General features: G+C 37.0%; 1 protein-coding gene across 1 annotated transcript in view; it reads left to right on the plus strand.

Moving 5' to 3' along the window:
* Positions 1–21,238, plus strand: part of PCLO (piccolo presynaptic cytomatrix protein) — a 325,495-nt gene that overhangs the window by 233,753 nt on the left and 70,504 nt on the right. Inside the window, exons 11-17 of the mRNA XM_059471746.1 lie at positions 6,616–6,724; positions 7,343–7,410; positions 9,923–10,134; positions 14,965–15,015; positions 15,916–16,046; positions 17,669–17,695; positions 21,053–21,146. Coding sequence (XP_059327729.1) covers positions 6,616–6,724; positions 7,343–7,410; positions 9,923–10,134; positions 14,965–15,015; positions 15,916–16,046; positions 17,669–17,695; positions 21,053–21,146 — 692 coding nt within the window. The remainder of the gene's footprint in view (positions 1–6,615; positions 6,725–7,342; positions 7,411–9,922; positions 10,135–14,964; positions 15,016–15,915; positions 16,047–17,668; positions 17,696–21,052; positions 21,147–21,238) is intronic.

Raw genomic sequence — 21,238 nt, forward strand, 5'->3', positions numbered from 1 at the left:
CTTGTCTTTTTTTGAAGCTACTTTTCCTTACCTGAGCAAAGTGTCCTTTGAAACTGCATTTTAATGAGTTCGGTTAACATGTCATCAAGATCCTATGTGCCACGAATCACTCTTTTCTTCCAGCAAAATTCTACATACATAAATTCCCACTCATATTTCATTCATAGAATCACAGAATATAATCACAGAATATCCTTAGCTGGAAGGGGCCCAGAAAGATCATTGAGTCCAATGCCTGCCCCTGCACAGGGGAGTCCAAAGCATCACAATGTGGCATTCACATTTTCTGGAAAAATCCCTTCACCCAGGTTTTTTCCCCTGGGAAGCTGAGAAGTCTCAAAGACAAAGGAAAACAATAATTATCTGATTTGTTTCTCCTGTGTTTTGCTCCTTTGGAATGTGTTTGGAGATTGTTTACCAACAGGTGATTGTTTCATTGGTTTTCTGTGAATTATTTTGACTTATTGGCCAACGACTGCCAAGCTGTGTCGGGACTCTGGAAGGAGTCATGAATTTTCATTATTATCTTTTTACCCTTTTATGAGTATCCTTTCTGTGTTCTTTAGTATAGTTTAGTATAGCATTATTTTATATACCATAGTATCATAAAATAATAATAAATTAGCCTTCTGAGAACACGGAGTCAGATTCATCATGCCCTCCAACGTCGGGGCACTCCATGAATACAATATCACACCATGTGCCTGAGAGCCTTGTCCAAGGGCTCCTGGCAATCCTGGTGCTGTGACCACTTCCATGAGAGGCCCGGTCCTTTTCCTAATATCCAGCCTAACTCCCCTGCCAGAGCTTCATGCCATTCATTGGAGTCCCATCACTGGTGCCCAGAGAGATCAGTACCTGCCCCTCCGCTTCCCCTCTGAGGAAGCTGCAGACCACGATTGCAGCTCCCCTCAGTCCCCTCTTCTGCAGGCAGAACAAACCAAGTGACCTCAGACTCCCAAGCCCACTGAAAAATCTTTGATAGAGGTCTCATGATGACAATAGAGTGGTGTTTTACATAGACTTTGTTTGAAATGTTTGCTGTCATAATTTAAATTCTTAGGCAGAACAGAAACTGACTAATAAAGAGACAGCGATTCTTTAGACATACGCTGTAACTTCCACAAGAACTGTTTGTTTGCATCTCATGGCATGTCATTTTTGCCCCTTCAAAGGAAAATTTCAGACCCAAGTATCACTCCATTCACAGATGGAACTGAAAGAAATGACTAACAGAACTGCACTTTTGTAAAGAAGAATAAATTATTCCTCAAAAAGAGAAACAGAAAAAAACCTCACTGAATTTGGAACTCACAAATGTAAATATATAATGCAGGCAGGGATATACTAGTCTAAATTCACATCTGGCATTAAAATCTCAGGAAAATAATGGTTTTAGCTATTTACCATTCATGAAAGAGACAGTAAAGGGAAATTCCTACAGCCTTGATGTTAACTATCTTTAGGTGAATCTTAAGATCTTAAGGTGACTTGGAATTAACAGCCTTGTTCATTCTTCATATTATTACATAATTTTAAAAAAATCTGAATTCATAGTAAACTGCTTTTAAAAGCAGAGTAGTTTTTTTTTTTTTTTTTTTTTTTAATACAGCCTAATAATGAAATGTTTAAGACTTTCAAGTCAATTAGAGCATTTTACAGGAAGGTAATTTCTCTGGTAAAATCATTATCATCTCCTACATGATGTTACTGAAAACAAAGTAAATACACTGCTCTACAGCTTCAGGGAACACTGTGGAGGCAGAGGAGTGGTCTGGAGACAGAGACAAGCACTCACCTGATGTTCATGTGCCCACAGACAGAGCTCATTCCTTGAGCCCCTCTTTAAAAAGGGACTTTTCCTGGGTAGCTCATTGATCTTTGACACCACCCAGCTCCCTGACAGTGAAATGTCAGCAGCTTAGGATTGAATGTAATTGGTTGAGGTTCCTGTCTGTCAACCCAGGGGCTGGTTGGCTTTCTTATTTATAGCCATGTTAATTACCCAGTAGGAGCCAGCTTTTCCTGTGATATACTGTGACGAACACCATGCTGCAAAAAACCCCACTTGTTTTTCTAAAACACTGAATAATTATAATGCACCACAACATTTTGTTCAGCGTGGTATAACTGATCATCTGTCTGCAACTCTGATGTAAACTGATCTTTGAGGCTGTAGTAATGGTGAAAGCACTATAAACTTATCATTTGTATCATACTTATTTTCATAAACTGTAACTCCAAGCTTCATTTAACTTGCCAGAACTTGAATTAGGTCACACAAGCACAAGCAGATCATCACTTGTTGCTCTAGCATAGTTCAGACTGAAGGGTGACCTGTGGAATCATGTGCCAGCACGTATCTAAATCTGAAGACAGTGGTGGGGTGTATAGCTGCCAAAAAATGCCAAGTACCCCTCAAATACAAGAACCCCTCTTTTGCTCTGGCCATACTTTTATAAATGTCATTTTATAGTAGTATAGCAGCCATAAGGTATAGGAGGGTCCATTATATAATTTCTACTTGATGAACAACATATCCATTTCTAAGAATCGTGAATGTTGCCTATATAATAATTATTGTAATAAGTGGAAAATATTCAGCCTGAGTGTGAATGACAAATGGAAGAAGAAGTTAAGGTGCCAACAGAAAATAATGAGTTTTGGTGTGATTCATTCCATTTGGGGAAATACATTAACACATTGACTTTCATCAATCTATTTTGAACCATCAAAAAACTTTAGAAATAAAAGAAAAGTAACTGGAGAGCATAGACCATAAAGTAATTTAGTGTTGAGTATTAGAATGCAGGTTTATATTGTTTCTCCTTATTCTGAGTGCACATTTAACTTTTATAGCACTTTCTGGGATTTCAAAGTAATGTTTCTGAATTTCAATTTTTACTTGGTATAGAAAAATACTAATATTCACTGATTTTTATTTTACTGATTGAAATTGCTAATCTATGGAGTCCAATTTAATTTTCCTTCATGAGCATTAGGTCAGTGAAAAATGCAATTCAAAGTGACATGTTTATTATGTATATGAATAAACAATGCAGACTATGAAGAAGCAGAGAATGAACCCCAGCAATCTGTGGGTATAACTATGGTGCAACAAAAATCAGAGGCTGTATTCTGAGATTGTAATATTTAGATATTTTTAAATTCCAGTAGGACAGCAGCTCTGAGACTTTAAAATGAATGGAAAACTAATAGGTTTTATACACAAGTAGAGTTGGAAATAATTACAAACTCTTAGGGACACAGCAAACAACAGTTTTTCCACTTCTTGAGTGCCTTGGGTATACTGAATAAGGGAAGCTGAAGTATAACAGTGCATTAAAAGTGACTGAGATTAGCTTTATAATAGTTTACATTATGTTACAAAGGGGAACAAAATTCAAGAGATGTTCCGTGGTTCAGTTTAATATTTCTGTATTTGAATCAACTATGTCAAGACTTGTGTTTAGAGTAATCAAACCCTTGGATGATTTTCAGATTCCTTTCCATTTCAACTTTAATCATGTTGCTAGCTTCTGTCTGAAAGATGAGTCTTAGGAGAGAAAATATTAGAAATCATGTAATATGAGTGAAAACTGAGAAAAATATTGTGCCTTCCAGTTGACAGAAACTGTAATACAGAGACCTATTCTATCTGCATATTTTATAATTTGTTTTATGCTGTTTTATCAATAGGAATGTTATATCTACAACCACATTCAGTTAAACAGTACAGATTTATCACCCGGGTGATGGAGTGAAAGATATATTTATTGAGAGCGTGGGAGCTGATATTGCTAAAATTAAGTTGTTGCTCACCCAGTAAAATAATAATGAAAGAAAGAAAAATGCTAGAAGAAATAATATATTTGATTATCAGGGCAATTACCAGTACTTCCTCAGTCAGCAGAGTTTCCATGGAGCAATGCAGGTTTTTCTCATCTTCCTTTTTTTTTTTTTATTTCTTACCTACTGTACTGATGACCTGAAGCATACAAACTTTTGGAAATTTGACTATCATTTCCTGACTACCAATGACTAGTGACAGAATGTGATTGGTTTTAGGAAAAAAAAATTATCCCAAGTCTCTTGTAACTTCTCAATACTTTTTATCTCTTTTTGTTAATTAGACTTGCACTGCTTCTAAAGTCTTCTTTGTAATGTTACCTTTTTTTAACAAAATGTGTATAGCACTTACATGCTGAGAAAAGAGAAATCAACTTCTCACCTACATTTTTTTTTCTTAGACCCAAGGGCTATCGGTCTGATCAGTTCAGTCATGTTTAAGTTGCTTGCTTTAAACACTCATGGATCCACAAGGCACACAATAAAAAGAAAATACCCCTGAGCTGACAACCTAAATGGATCTGTGTGTTAGCTGAGGCTGCTGAAATTCAATTTCCTTTCAGTTTGTTGCTTTGTGTGTGGGTGTGTGGCCCTTCTGACCAGTGAGTGACGGTGGCACAGCTCCACACACTGTTGAAACTCTCACCAGTGGAAATCAGACTTGGTTCCCAAATCCTGGCACTGCAGTTGCACTCAGCTAAGCTCTCCCAACAGTGAGTTGTTAATAGTAGCTCAAGTAACTCATAAAGTAACTCACAGTATTTTGTTGGAAAAGCTTTTTTTTTTTTTTTTTTTTTTTTTTTGGTAATTAAAGGATGTTAGCTGCTCTCTCAAATACCTAAATCTTTCAACCTTTGTTCTTGTTCCTTGCCACTACATGGAAATGGGGCTTTTGCTTTTCTTAATCATGAGGTTCATAATGTCATACATTACATCCTATGCCATGATAGCATTATGAGGGCATACATTAAAAAGAAAAAAGACAAAAATAACTTCAGTTCCTTCCTTTCTAGGAGCCTAAAGACCCTGCTCATGCTGTTATATTTGTATGACTGAAAATCAGGGGGAAATGAATTTGTTCATAATTACTGTTGCTTTATTCCAGAGGAACTGAGTTTAAAATCAAATCTGCTTTAACAAGCAAAAGCAAGATCATGTTTTTGAATCATGGCTGGTAAATGAAAGGGGCTAAATTTTAGGAAAAGTCAAATCTATTTTGACATTAGGCAGCTGGCTTTACTGCCTTCTGAGCATTGCTTTTTAGTCGTTCTGCAAAGTTTGTTTTTCTGTAAACTTCTACAAACAAAATGATAAATTCTGGCTGACAACAGTTATGAGCAATTCTGATATTTCAACTCCTAATTCAAGGAATCCAGTGGAAAATTTTGGAATACAAATGTGTATATTTATTTCTCATATTCTTTCATTGTCAAATAATTCAGTCTGATTTATTCCATTACATTTTTTCATTATATTTTATTTTGCAGCATGCTTTTATATGAGTTTATCACCACATTTCACTTCATTATTTTTCCCATTTGTTATATGCAACAGCACAGGACTTTGAGATTAAAATATGACCCAGGTGAAGACTTGGTTTTATCTGTGTAAGTGGTAGCAAGCTAAGTGTTTGTGGTTTTCTTTGCTGTGTGGGTGATGTGGTTTTCAGATGTTTTGCAGTGCATTGCTTTTAGTGGACTATTAATAATTCATTATCTTGTCCCATTAAGCAATTTTTTTCCCACTAGAGCCAGAGGCTTGGATTTTGACAGTTGTACATCTGTTTGGAGTTCTTATGACTAATTAATTCAAAATTTGAACCCTGTTCTCAGGACCTCAGTTGTAAGACCCAGATACGAATTTAGGGGTTGCTTTGTGTAAACATTTCACCTTAACCAAAAATTTTCTTATCAGAATATACCTCACATGATTTATAGGGGGATTGACTCTGCAAATACTGAGTAAAATACTGTGCAAGTACTCTGCAAAAAGTTCCTTGTACAGATACATTGAACCATATTGAGTCTCCTGACTCAGTCCTGGGACACTTGGAAGACACAGCAGATCAGATCAGTATTCAGTATTGTTCAGCCTGATTAATATAGTTCTGTCTATATCTTCCACAATGAAGTACGTTCATCTGTTTGGTCCATTTTTAATGAGAAAAGGTACAGAAGAAAAATTTAAACCTGAATACTGCCAGGCTGGTGTTTGAAATGTGGAGGCACATGTTTTTCATTAAAAATAGTTAATCTAACAGCCTTCTCTTTTTTGTATTTTTGTAAGTGACAAAGTAAAGGAAATATATTTGAATTATCTAATCACATTCACAAATTATTCCATTTTGAGGCTCAGCTGCTCAGCAGCAATTTGTCACTGTAGAAAACAGTTATCTTCCAAGACCATGGCTGGCCAGGAAGGTATATAGAGTGTTTTGCTTTCTTGCCATGCTGGTAGGTGTGCATGGTTGTGATATTGGAAAAATTTTTCAATATCATGCAACCCAGACTATGGAGAGTGCATGCAAACTTTGAAACAGAGAGAATTAATCTCCTTTCTTGTTTTAGCAGGTAAGTTATAGCTGAAGGGACAATAACATTCAGCAATCTAATCTGTGTGAAGTGAAAATGTTAATGTCTGGTGCCATTTGAGCAACATTCACTGAATGCCACATGAAATTGTCTTGTCAAAGCAAGGCAAGAAGGATCTAACTGATGCCTTTGTCAAAATCTGAGCCCTTGACCTCTTGCTGCTTTGTCTTCTTAGGAATGCAGGTGCTGGAGTGGAATGGCATCCCCTTGACTGGGAAAACTTATGAAGAGGTTCAGAGCATTATAATTCAGCAGAGTGGGGAAGCAGAAATATGTGTAAGACTGTGAGTTTTTCCCCATCTTTCTGTTTCCATTTCTTTTTGGCTTATCATGGCTTTTGTTTTTTTTAAACTTTTTTTAATTTTAATTTACAGTTGTTAAGGTGGAACCTTTGTTAGCACAAAACATCAATGTAATAATAAGCAAGAATTCACTGTGACTGTGGGAGACCCTTTTATTCTGTTTTTCTCTTAAAGTCAGAAGGAGAGATAAACTGAATCAGATGCTAGTAATTATGCTTTTATAAACAATGATAACTCCATTGTCAGGTCACAATCTCCTCTCATGACAAACATACAGTTCACTGAATTTACTGATGTTAGAAAAAGAAGGTATTTTAGTAGTAACTGGACTACTAGTGAAATCTGTATCCTTTAGATGAAAATCATTTAAGCATCATGAGAAATGCATACACTTGCATTAAATCCATTAAAGATTTCACCTTAAAAGAAGCTTTTCTTCTCAGCTCTTTAACAGCATTGCAAATATATATCAGCTAAGGAGGGACCATGCTTGGGAGCTGCTTTCTGTCATGAACCACTATTCATTTACCTACTTAATACAGTAATGAGGGTATGAGGAAAGAGTTTCTTTTGTCTCAGGCTTCCACTTGCTTTCTTTAGGGACCTGAACATGCTCTCGGACTCTGAGAATCCCCAGCACCTGGAGCTGCACGAGCCAGTGAGGGCAGGTGAGAGACAAGAAGTTGCTTTGGTATTGTTGGTCTGATATTGGTGGTTAGCAGCTGAAAATTGCATGTGATATAAGCTAGTATGTTAGTATTGTAAGCTCTGGTGTTACATCCCAAATATTTCCATGGGTAGAAAGGCAACCATGCCTTATATAAAAAGGCAAGACCAGGGGATGCAGTGCCCGCGCAACAAATTTGCAGACACCCCCAGTTTGGGCAGGGGTGTTGATCTGCTGGAGGCTAGGAAGGCCCTGCAGAGGAATCTGGGCAGGCTGGACTGATGAGCCAAGGCAAATTGCATGGGATTCATCAAGAGAAAATGTCAGGTCCTGCACCTGGGTCACAACAACCCCAGGCAGCCCTAGAGGTTGGGGCAGAGAGGCTGGAAAGCTGCCCAGAGGAAAAGAACCCGGGGGTGCTGAATGCTGTGAGGTTTACATGTGATGTGTTGTTGTCCTTTTTCCTTCTGCTGCCCCTAAAGTTTACTTTGCCCAAAACCCCTGGGTTTGCACCTGTGTCAGTACCTGGCCAGGGAGTTGCTGTTGTCCCCATGGCCTCATCTGCCACCCTGTGTCCAAACCTTCTGCTGCCACCCCAGGCCTCTGCTCCTGTTTAATAATAAACTGCATTATTAATCTGGAGTCATAAATACTTCAGTCTGCACAGTGCAATTACATCTGTGCCTTTCTATAGCAAATAATGAAGAATAGGCACTATACCACGCCACTGTACAAGGTGAGGTGTAACTCAGACAAATTTAGGTTGTAGCCATCTGGTCATTAGACAACTGCAGCCAGAGAGGCCAAAACAAAGCTCCCAGCAAACTGCAGCAAGTCCAGAAAACACACAGGTCCTAAGGCCTATGTTCATAGATCTGTAGAATTGTCAATGTCAGAAAAGGCCTCAATGAAAATACCTGTTAAATTAATAAAAGGTTGTGGCCTGCTATAAGTGACAGAAACCCAATATTTACTGGATAGAGGGATGCAATAGCAAGTACTCAGTGTCTTGTGAGTTCTATGATGGCAGTGCTTTTGGGGGGGATTTCCTGCTGTTCAATCAATGCCACAACTGCAGGCTTCAGTCGTTGTATCAGTCATATCTAAGCTAACTTCGAATCAACATCCACAATTTTAGTGGTAATGCACCCCCTCAGCAAGCTCAGTGCAGATTAAGATTGCTTCTCTCACCATTCCATGGGTTTACTCTGGGTTCTGTGGTTTTGTGGCTGCTCTTTTATCAACCAGAACCTAAATTACCTGGATTGAGTCCTCAATTTTCTAAAAATGTAAAATTACCTAGCTATTAATATACTTACTATCAAATTACCTTTAGTTGAAAATTGATGTTATTGATAGTAACTGAAAGACTAAGTATGACAGAGCTTTGAAGCAGATTTACCCACATTTTTTTAAAAAAACACCAAAAAGCATTGAAATCACTTTTGGAAAGAACAAAAACTAGAATTAACCAGCTTTTTTGTTAATGAAGAAAACTCAAAATGAGAAGGAACAGAAGTAAAGGAAAATTTTTCCATTCTTGCAGGCATGTTTCCTCCTAGTCTTGCAATCTTATAGTGGTTTCTAAGTTGGAACAACTCTGTAGAGTTATTGCCATTACCTCTGAGGCTTGGCAGAGTTTTTGTGCTTTAGGAGGGAGCAATCTCTATTTTCTCTGAGAGAAAAATGAATTAGCCAAGCAGGCATGATAAAGCTGAAGTTTTGTTTTAAACCTCTCCTGCTTCTGAGAACCTGGGGACCCAGCTGTTCCTAGCATCCTTTTAACTCTCTTCAGTCTAGCAGATATGAAACTTACTTGACTTCATTTCTGTGTTAGATAGAAATTGCTATCTCCAAAGGGCAAATTCCTCCCACTCATTCCTGGTCATCAGGGAGGGCAATCAGACTCCTACTACAGATGCCTCACAAAGGTGTGAGTAATGTAGGAAAGATGAATCAGGGCTTTCAGCCTTCATTTGTTTACATTTTTTCTTCTGTGAATAATTTGTGGTAGTAAAGTTTTGAGGCTTTTTTTCTCTATATTTTTGTGTAAATTATCTCAGGAGCTGTTCTGTTCAATGTTCTGTCCAGGATGATTTTAAAAAAGTTAAAAGGAGATTTAAACTTTTACAAGAAAATTCAGATACTTAGTGAAAATGGACCAGTTTCAAACAATGAGTGATAGCACAGTCTATTCTTTAAAACTGTAATTTGCTCCAGTTTGACTCAAAATTATCAGCAAGGCTTGTTTTTCTTCACCTAGAAGTACCTCCTCAGAAAGCTTTTAAGGTAAAGAGCACTAATAAGTAGCACTAACACACAAAGATTGGAATTGGGATGTTGATGCTGTGGGAGAGATATCTATTTTTCATAGGATGCCTTTTGCATGTTCAAAGTGCACAGGCAGATGACACGAAAACTTGTCAGGATTGTTTTGTTGTCTCTGTAGCATGACAAGATGGATCTGGATGTGCTGGCTGTTATCAATACAGGGCTCTCTTTCTTCAATGCAGTAGATAAAGCGAAGTCCCCGGGGGTCGATCCCAAGCAGCTGGCTGCAGAGCTCCAAAAGGTTTCTCTACAGCAGTCGCCTCTGGTTGCTGCTTCAGGAGTGGAAAAGGGATCTCATGCCCACTCTGGAACCACTTCTGCCACCTCCAGTGCTGTTCCCAGCCCTGGTCAGCCCGGCTCTCCCTCAGTGAGCAAAAAGCGGCACAGCAGCAAGGTAAGAAATTTACAAGTTTTAGAGCAAGAACATTTTGATCACAGGAATAAACTGCCTCTTTACCTCCTTTAGGGTAGCAAGAAATCCCAGCACATCTTGGGAAACTCATTTCCTGGAAACAATTAATATCACTGTTCAGATATTGAACCTGGACATAATGAAAGATTACATGATTTATCCAAGAGATTTGTCCCTCTTAAAAAAGAAAAAACAAATAACCTTGTATTACTGTTTTTAAACTTTTAAACCGCCCTTTACAGCCTTTGTTGCTCTTGCTTTTTAAGTGCATCCTGCATGGTGGTGAGGTACTATTTCCACTGAAGAAGCTGATATTGCTGGGACTATAATTTTTCCTCTCTGTACTAAACTACCGCTTAAAGTGCCACAAGCTATGAATAATCATAGCAATATTGATGTCATAGCAATGCCTCTGAAAGCCAGGGAAAGATTGAAAACAAAATTTACCATTAAAATGTGTCTTGTCATTAGCTAATTCCTGTGAACTTGCCAAGCATAATTTCTCATTTTCTTTGCCATATCCTGTCCATTCCTCAGCTGAAGTCCTTGTGCATCTTCACACCTAAAAAGGGAAGAGCGGGAATTTCGTAGCATTTTTTCACAGTTAAAACTGAAAAGTAGATCATAAGTCATCTGTCAAATTTTTGCATTTTGTGTCAAAAAAGTCAAGACCTGAAGTGAAACTCAGTTCTTTGAAGACTGCACTTGCTTAAGGAGTTTGCAAGACTGCTAATTGCTATCCTGAATATCCAGCTTCTGACACACTTACAGTGCTTCACATTGCAAAGTGCTTTCTAAACTTTTTTTACTCTGCACCTTTATTCATTTTTGGGACTGTCAGGTTCCTACTGCATTATAGTAGGTAATTATAGTATTTTTATTTTTGTGCTGTTGAAATTATGTCTGTGATTCGGACAGGTGAGTTAGGTACTGCACAAACCAGCAGCTGGTGTCTGCTCATTTCAGACAGTTCTTCCATATGCCAACATAACTTTCATGTGAGAGGAAACACAAAAATAAAAATCTTTTTCATCCAACAATTTAGTACAAACTGGGAAGATATTTATTGATCAGCTTGGTTTGTATAGTAATTCTGTCTTGCCATAACACCCATAGACTTTCTACAAACCAATTCAGGTGTGTGATGCAGAAGTTACATCCATATGCCAATATTTAAGGGATCTAACTTCAGGGATGTGGCAGAATTGCTTGTCCTTAGGTCAATAATTAGATTCACTACAGAATACTCTGGATATTGTATACATTTACATATGCATGGTTTTTGCCACTGAATAATAAGTTTCTGAAGTACAGTTCCCACTGTTCCTGGGTGAAATCTGCCATCCCAGTGCAGGCACTGCATGCAGAGAGCAGAGTTCTTAGTGCACATGCCACCATCTTCACTGAAATGTAGATCTCACATTTGGTGGGATGAATCACACTCCTAAATTCATATTTTTATGGAGATCCATAAGCCCTTGCTGTGCAGTATATCCTGGAGAGGTGTCCCATTCTGTCTGCTTGAGGAGACTGGGTTCCCAGCTTTGGCACTGTAGCAGGTCACCTAAAGTTAGATGCATAAATTTAATTTCCTGCTTCACAGAGGATTTAGGATTCTTTTATGAAAATTCAGCTCTAGGCTTATAAAGATGAGACAAAAAAATATTAGAACTAATGCCTTTATGTAGGAGATGCAAAAGTCAGAACTAGTCAGGTAAATATCTAAAACATTCTTTGCTCTTTTGTGAAAATCATGGTCAGGGGCATTTCTTTCATAACAAGCATAGCTCTTGTTGACTTGTATAGTTTCTGTTCACTGACTTCAGGCCAAGTTTATAATGGTGTTGAGCTCTGTTAGAAGAGAAAGCTCATCCTTTCTGGAACTGCTCTTTGCCTTGGGCTGACAGCATTTCTAGGCAGGCTGTGCGCAGCCCTGCCAAAGTATCATGACAGACTAAATATCCAAACTGCCTAGATCTTGTTTTTGCAGCTGTTTTTATTTTTAGCAAGTACTTTTAAGAGGATTTTTGTATAGAATAAACACTCTAGAAATGTTGTTGTGGTCTCTGCCATATTTTGCAGTGCCAGTTTTCTCATATTTATTGTTGCTAGAGAAGGTGATAGTGCATAGTGCATCAAAGCCTTGCATTAATCAGTTTCATGTCATGGTCATACAACCTCCTTGAGCAGGTGTGATGGCATGACAAAGTACCATATTTTACACAGGATGTGTGTGAGTGCATGTGGGAGTATCACCAGTAATTAGATAGAAAGTGATTAACCATGACAGGAGAGATTTAACCCTTGGAACCCTTGAGCTGACAATATCTTGTGCAGACATATTTATTTTGTAGTGTAAATGCATGATCATTCTATGGTGAAGATGCCATCCAGGATAAAAATGACCTATAGAAACATTTAATATGAAGAATGGATTCTTTTTTTCCCCTAAATCCTCAGATCCTTTGAAATTCAACTCTGAAATACTTTCCCTCTTTACAAATTAATCCTCACTGAGGCCATGATAAAGAGAGATCCTTATTTGCATCTCTGCCTCTCAATGCAGAACCAGCTTCAAAGCTGGCCCTGCTCTGAGCTGGGGGTTAGACCAGATGGCCTTGAGAGGTTTGTTTCAGCCTAAATTATTCATGTTTTTTTTAAATATTTGGGTAATTCTTCATTATCAGTTTTAGGTCTGCTGACATCAGAGAAAATAGAATGTTTTATGTATTGAATCACAATATTGTAAATGATACAGTGATTCAACAATGGTACAGAAACATAAAAGTGCACATTTATTTTTACAGAATCCACTTTACAAACTACAGCTTAACCACCTTTGGAAGTCTCAATACAAATTCATCATGCCCCTTCCCTTCTCTATGAACTCCTCCTACATTATCCATACTCATACATTCCATATTACATGACATTCAGAGAGAACAAAATCATTATTCTTGCTGTTCCAACTTATTAAAAATGAGAGCATTTAGACTATTTGACAGTGATTTTGTAGCCACAGCACAGCTAGCTCCATGTTATTTTTGGTAGTGTCAGTATTGTCAGTGCTAGTACAGCCTGAGGTCAGAACTATTAAGTATAATAAAATCCATTTGCAGAGGTAAAGTATGAGAAATATAAGCCATTTATGCCCTACTTTGAAAGATTGCATGATGCTCAGGTAGCTCCCTGTCTTTGGCAAAATCAGTGAAATTCACTCTCTGAATAGTCTTGTCAAGGACCTAACAAATTTTCGGAGTATATTGCTATCAATCTAAAATCTAATTTCAGATTCAGAACATTTTATAGAATACTGCTGACTTATTTTAGCCGTTGGATGAGTAAAACATTTTAAAAGCTTTGTAAGGTACTAAGAGAAGCTGATTATAAAATTTTTCATGAGAATTATTTCTTGGATGCAAATGCATTTACAGACAAATCAAGTTTGATTTAGTTTTTGGAGGTTTTTTTTGTTTTGTTTTTTGTTTGTTTGTTTGTTTTTCTGGTAAATTTTGTGCATAAGGCAACAAGACTGTGAATATATCCATATAAGAGGCAGATTTGGGCTAGTTTTCTCCTGTGTTTTCATTGTGTTAGTGTTTAGCTGGGATATTTCTGGTTAGTTCTCAATCTGACTGATTGAGAGAATGTTTCTTCAACACAAACCTGAAAAGGCCAGTGCATCACCTTAACTTCATTGGCCTAATTTAAAGCAGTTGATTTCCAACATCTTAAAAGAGCCTTGAAGGGTTTTCTTGGAGTGTTTGGCAGCACAAAAGAGACAGGTGGTTTTTACTCTTCTAGAAAATGATAGAAATACAAATTACATGGCATAATGTCCAGGCAGCTGCTCACATCTGGAGGAACAGGATGTGACAGCTTCAAGAGCAGTCTCCTGAGAGCAGTACGTTTGTCCTTGTTTGCACCATTTGTTTTCTGCTGCACCAACCAAGGAAGAACACAAAAATATTCAAATCCTACTACTGAAACAGAGCTTTCTTGCTTGACTGATGGCTTGCAGATTAGAGGTTGCTCCAGAGTGTCTAGAGGCCACCAACATTGAGCAGAACAGCATATTTTTGTGAGTTCAGGATTCTAATCCAGTGGTGATATTATTTTCCACAAACAAACAGGAGGGGAAAAAATGGCAGAGAGAAATATTCAGGATGCTATTGCTTTTTGTCAAAAACTTAGACAAGTTTAATGATAATGGAGAGAGGAAAGCAAGGACAGAAAATTTAAATTTCCTGTCACAGAAAGTATGGTGAGGAATTTAAAGTGTTGTAGCTGAATTGACTATCAGAAAACACAGAATAAAGTAAAAGACATTTTATGAGGTGACTTGCAATTGTGTAATCCACTTAATATACATCACTTAGTTTTAGTACCATTTTCACTCTTTTTACCCACTTTGACTAAACTCAGTTTTAATTAGAGTAACTTTTGCCTCTCTCTGCCTTTCTCACATTGACAGAAATATATTGCTGTGTTTATGTGGTATGGTCCTTTCTTTCCCTTGGCAGCATTCATGTTAGGCAGGGTTAATGCTATGTGGTTTTTTCTCCCCATGTCTCCTTGTCTGCTCAGACTGTAAATATTTGGTGTTAGAGTTGTTTGATTCTGTACCTGCATAAAAGCTGATCAAAATGGCTGGGCTGGGCTGGACTTTAAGTGCTGTTGAAATTTATAACCATTAGTTTTGACTATGACAACTGGAGACAGTTTTTTAAAAAATTTGTGGCAATGCAGCAGTATAAGCCCCATCTGTTAAAAAAGTTAACTTTGAAAATCTATTTATTTTTAATCTGGCAGCCCACCGACACTACAAAGTCTGCTTCCCATCCAATCACTGGAGAAATACAGGTAAATGTGTAGTTTTTGCTGTGTAGATAGTTGTTGATACTGGCTGTGTTTTTCTTTGAAATAAGCTTGCACAAAAATATCTCCATAACTTATTTCTTATTCAACTCCAATCCCTTATTTCTTATTCAATTCCAATCCCTTTCTCTGATGTCACTAATGTAAGTCAGTGCTTGATTTTTGCACCCGTCTTTAATGTTGGATTATGAAATAAAACCAGTAGAATGGAAAATGCTGCTGCTCCCAAAGGGACTAAAAGTATAGTTAAATTCATTCTTATCCTTAATCTTTGGCCACTTATTGTGGTTTTTCCTTAGAAATTTCCAGTCTGTTTCCATTGAAGCAAGAATTGCTCTGGGGTTCTTGTACTGCAGTGTCTTTCCATGCCCTACCAAGTTTATGGTTATGCTATGTAAATTATGTAATTTTACTTTAGCCTTTTAAAACACTCAAAAAGAGAACAGCAGAAACAACTGAAGCCTAACTTCCTATAGATTTCTGGGGGATTTTTCCCCTTTGATTAACCTCTCTCTTTTATATTAGTACCAAGATTCTTTCCATAGTATTATAACATCCTTGTCAGACTTGGCCTCCAGGTAGATAGGATGTGTGTAATTAACACTAAATAAATTGGGCTATTGCTCAGAATAATATCAAGGGCTCAAATTTCCTTTGCTTTTTCCTGGTTGGAATATGGGTGTTTCCCTTTGTTTTCAAGGTCCAATATGATGATCTAGCATCTCATTCTAGTCAGGAGAGAGAGACTGAAACTTCTGGAATGTGTTTATTTGGAGGGAACATAGAGGTCTAAAACTCATTTCATTCAAAGGGTTTAGGAGATATTGAATCACTCAGAAACTAAAAGTAACAAATAACCCTACTGTGTTTTAATGCATTCAATAGCTTCAAATCAACTATGACAAACACCTTGGCAACCTTATCATCCACATCCTTCAGGCAAGAAACCTTGCTCCCAGAGACAACAATGGCTACTCAGACCCCTTTGTTAAAGTTTATCTTCTTCCAGGGAGAGGGTAAGTGTAGGACAAATTTTAACTTGAATTTTCTTTCAGTTTAGGTTTGCTATGTGGCATTAAGAAACAAAACTAAGAGTTATTGCTATAGAAAATCCAGGTTCAACACCAGCAAAAGTGGTGGATTTTTAATACAGAGTCAGATCCTATTCCCAGGAGAATATACATATTTTGCTAATGACCTTAGGAAAATTATGATTATTCCTGTAGGTATATGTTTGTGGTTCTTGTTGTGTTTCCTTTAAAAAATTTAAATACATGTAAAAATATTTAAAATAACAACAGTCTCAATGAAAATGTACTAAGTAGACACAATACTTCCTGTAATACAGCAAGCTGCATGTTAAATCTAGCATGGAATGGTTGCTTCATCTCAAAACAATCTGAATTTAGAATTGATTTGCAAAAAAGCAAAATTAAAGTACCTGAGATAGATTTATGGTTGCAGTATAATAAAAAAGCCAAGAAATACTTGTCATAAAATAAATTTCTCCATCAGTATTTTATGGAGCTTTTTTTTGTAAAGAGTGAAGATATGGTTTTAGAAATACTGATAATTTTTTATTTAATACTATACAAGTCACTAGTCACTTTTTCACAGTTCATTAATTTTTTTTGACTCTGTAATTACAAATAGCTCATTATTAGTTCTTTTAAAATATATGTTTCTGCATCAGCAGTATTATAATTATTCTTTTGCCCTAATCTTACAGAATGTCATATGTATATGGAGAATGCAAAGAGTGCATGGTTATAATATTGCTGCTGACTTCAGTGACACAATGGATATATATAAAAGAAGCTGATGTATCAGACTCTATATTGAAAAGACAGATTTGTGGAAACTCCCCTGCTTGTGTAATAATGCTCATACTAAAAGACTCTTAAGGATAGAGCAATGCAAATAAAAATCTGTACTTCTGTTCTACTCAGACTAACAGAAAAGTGGATGCTCAGGTCACAGCTCACCATGTGGCACATGGGCAAGCACCCATATGCAGGAGTGGTACAAATAAAGCCAAACATTTCCTTTTGTGGCTTGCTAATTCCAGCTATGCAGCATTCAATATTGTTCAGTAGCACTGGGCCAAAAACTATTACTGAATGTAAGGGGAAGATGTGCTAAAGCTTGAGAAGTTTTTAAATGAACCTCAGGGTCTCATAAAATGTTTGTCAAATCACTCTTAGTGGGAATTTTGCAGGTACATTCACTGATATGGAAATAAGACACTGAACTAAGGCACGTTCATCCTATGACATATCAGTTTAAACTTGTTGCCAAGTTATGAAGAATTGGATATTAGTTTTGTTTGGGTTTATCGTTTTAAAGCATTCCACTGTTTTAGTTTTGCATGTAACTTAGGCCTTTAGGGAATAATGAAAATTAAGAGCTTCTTAAAAGTCCCTGACTTTTTTTGGAAAGTAGGAACTTGGGTTGCTACTCAAAAACTTTAATTTGTAGTTAAATCCATGCTAGACTTTTTATTCTTCCTAATACCTCTATTTTCTTTGATTCTGATACTAGAAACTACCCATTATTCATGTTTTCTTCCATCTCTGTTCTCACTTTCTCTTACGCTGCTTCCTCTGTGTTCCTAACTCTGTAAATTCTGGATGTGCAGACAAGTCATGGTTGTCCAAAACGCCAGGTAGAGTCTACTATCTTCCAACTTTATTCTTTCATTTTCTGTATGCATGAATGAGACAGTGAGCCTGTGCACTGAACTACAGAGTTCTCGTGAGTTCTGATGGCATGAAACTGTGGTATGGTTTTGGTTTTCATTTACTAATTAGGTCATTTCAGGAACTGGAAACAAGTAGTTAAAGCTCCTTCGTGCAGTGTTATTCTGAGACCAAACTCTGACAAGAAGCAAAATGTCTTTTGAAGTCCAAAAGAATTTAGTTCAGAGATATCTAAAACTTCATTCTCAGTCACTGCAATTTGAAAAATAATTAACTGTGAACCTGTATGCAGATTTTAAACGGTGTTACTGCCAAGAGCCAAGAGAAACAGGTTCTTTTTGGTAAAGAAACTGAATATTTTTCTCTATTTGTCTTGCACAGTGTATAGATATTAAAGCCAGGTATAATTCTAGATAATTGCCCAGATGGATAATTAAATCTGCTTGACCACATAAGTGGTTATTTGTGGTAAACAAACTAAAAAAATAATCATTGAAATTAGGAGTGCTTTGTTTGTCCTGGAAACATAAGGCAAAACTCAATTCTCAAGATATTCTTATATCAGCCCAGGCTAAGAACATAAATATTCCAACCCTGATTTTAAATTTGTTTAAAAGTAATACCCTGACTAAAAAAGTGAGCAGAATAATTTCAATAAACAGATTTCTATCATCTGTCTCTTTTTAAATTACTGAAATTATTCAATTAATATGTTAAAATTACACATTTCATATGTGTATTCTATTACACTTTTTAACATGGTTATTCTATTACACTTTTTTCATCATACTTAATAAATTTTATTATATGTTAATAAATTATAATTCAGGTATGCTATTTGTATCTTTTCACACAGAAATACTCTTTGAATTTCAAATGCAAATTATTTCACAATCAGTGACATACCAGTGACTGGTTTAATGAATGCATTTTATAAACGCATCTTCATCTATTAATCTGGTAATTGTTGCTCTGTTAATTGTTGTGGGGAAGGTGCATCAGGGGTATGAACTTAATATGTTTGCCACATCCTTCCCTTCAGAAGCCTAGAAAAGCCCATCTCCATCCAGCTTAGCCTGGTTCTGCACCTCCCTGGAGGAGGTCAGGGTCTCCTGCCTCCCTCTGCAATAGACACAGACCATAGACTACATGGGCGTGGGCTCAGCTCACCCTTTACAGATCCAAATATTCCATGGACTTCACTGGAAATATTTCAGAGCTGCCATGCTAACAGCAATTTCATCTTTTGCAAGCTCTGGAACTCAACACTGCATGAATCACCTTCTCACACACTTCAAAAAAGAATCAGAAACTTTGAGAAGGTGATGAAGTCCTACTGTTGCAAAAGGAGATCCAAGAAAGGAAAGGGAATGTCGGTGTCATTTTCTTGGCTGAGTGCGCAAAGGATTCTTTCCCACTTTCTTCAAGAAATGAAAGTAAATCAGTTCCCTGAAACCAGTAGGTCATGGGACATCTCAACAGGATGTTCTAGGCAGGGGATGCTTTTCTCATACCAGAGAGTGGGAAAAGAAAGCTACTGAGGCGCTTTAGAATTTTAACTGCAATACTTAATACTTTTTACCATTGAAATCTCATTTCTAAATGGATTCAGATTCTGTATTTCAGCTTTCTTACCAAGATATGCAAAGAAATAGCTTTGTGTGAGTTTCATTTTCATATGCTTTTGCCCCCCCTAGATTTAAATCACCCTTGCCATGCCATGCTGTGGCTGATAGAACTCCCTGACCTCTGGAGAGCTGCTGCTTTCTTCTTGTAAGCAGAAGTGAACAGACACTTTGTTTAACCAGTCCCAAAACCTTTCACATTTTTCAATAAACCGAAAGACAGTGGATAGCAAGATGTCCAAGAAAATATGTGGAAATACATAGAATGACTAGAGAAAAAAGTGAGAGGAAAAATAGCTGCAAATCCCTTTCACTTCAAGATATCAGGCTAGCGGGCAGCTTGGATGGAGCCACCTCATTTTGGAGAATAAAGCCACCCTGCAAACTAGATTAATTAGATGGGATCACTGCACAGCAGAATTGAGTTTATAGAGTGAAACTGCTGGTGCTGAAGTCCCCACATCAACATATGTGTGCCAGTAATGCACATGTATCTTTCATATAACCATAAATCAGAACTGTTCCAACCTGGTACCAGCTATGGTGCATCATTAGTGACTGGCTGATTAAATGTGTTCCTGAGTGATCCTTCTCAGTTAATCTCATATGAAAGGAATTAGTTCATTAGGTCTAGGACCATGCCACAGTGTGAACCACAACAGTTAAATCAGAAGTGAGAATAGTACACTAACAAAAGTTATTGTAGGGGAGCCATAAAAGAGTCTAATATGACATATACAAGTTATGTTGTGCCATTTTGTCTTAGTGCTGGAAAACTGAGAACATTTTGTTTAGTAATAGAGGTAGCAGGTATATACAGAAAGAGTTTATTTTCCTTAAATCTTGTGGGTTTTTCAAAGTATTAAAAGATTCTTATGTTCTCCTACCCAAGTTTTTTAGTTTTCCATTAAAATTTATGTTAAACTAAAATTGTAATGAAAGCAAATCTAACATCAAAGCTCACAGAGCTAGATGAATCCATATTCTCTTTAAGATTAGTGTATTGCTTTCTCAACACTCAGGAAATGTAAAGTACAATATAAAGCATTAGTGAATTATTTTTAAAACAGATTATGCAGCCAAACCTTTGTTCTTGGCTATTGACATAAGAAAAAAAGTGATCCTGATGCACTTTTGTGTTTCTTTCCAGTACAGCTAGAGGTATAGGCAGAGAACATGATCAATAAGAAATTAGTTCTTCAATCATTAACAGGATATTAGTTACTTTATGGAATTCATTAAATTTGTTTGTGAGATGGGATTCCTGTAATTAGAGATTGCAATCTATAAATATAATGAATTTGTGCTACTTTAAAAGTGCTAATGGGATGGTCGTGGAAAAGAAATCAATGCATTATCACCTCAATTTAGAATCAGAGCCCAATACCTACAATGAGAGGACAAAGTCCTATGTGTATGTGCTGAGTGATGCTTTATCTTGAAATGGTTTAAGGCAGAGCAAGCCTGCTGAAGAGTCAGGAGATGTTTTAAAAGACCATCTCATAAAAGCATACCAAAGAAAACATCCCAAAGGCTCTCATTGTCCTCTCGTAACCCTGAATTGCTGCAGAAACAAAAGATACAGCTCTTTTCTTTTTCTGGTTTTTGGTTTATGGGTGTTTTGGGTTTCTTCTGTATTAGAGCTGAAAGAAACAAAAGATCACTAATGTAATGTTTCGTTCCTTTGTTCAAACGCAGCGCTGAGTACAAGCGGAGAACCAAGTACATACAGAAAAGCCTGAATCCTGAGTGGAATCAGACAGTCATTTACAAAAATATCTCCGTGGAGCAGGTGCGTGACTGGTGCTGCTCTTCTGTGCTATTTGCTGCTTTATTGTCTGCATGGTCTGCAGTGCTCACTGTGAAGGGAGCAGTGCTACTGGC

Source organism: Ammospiza nelsoni, chromosome 5 (genome assembly GCF_027579445.1).
Source record: "Ammospiza nelsoni isolate bAmmNel1 chromosome 5, bAmmNel1.pri, whole genome shotgun sequence".
NCBI classification, from domain to species: Eukaryota; Metazoa; Chordata; class Aves; order Passeriformes; family Passerellidae; genus Ammospiza; species Ammospiza nelsoni.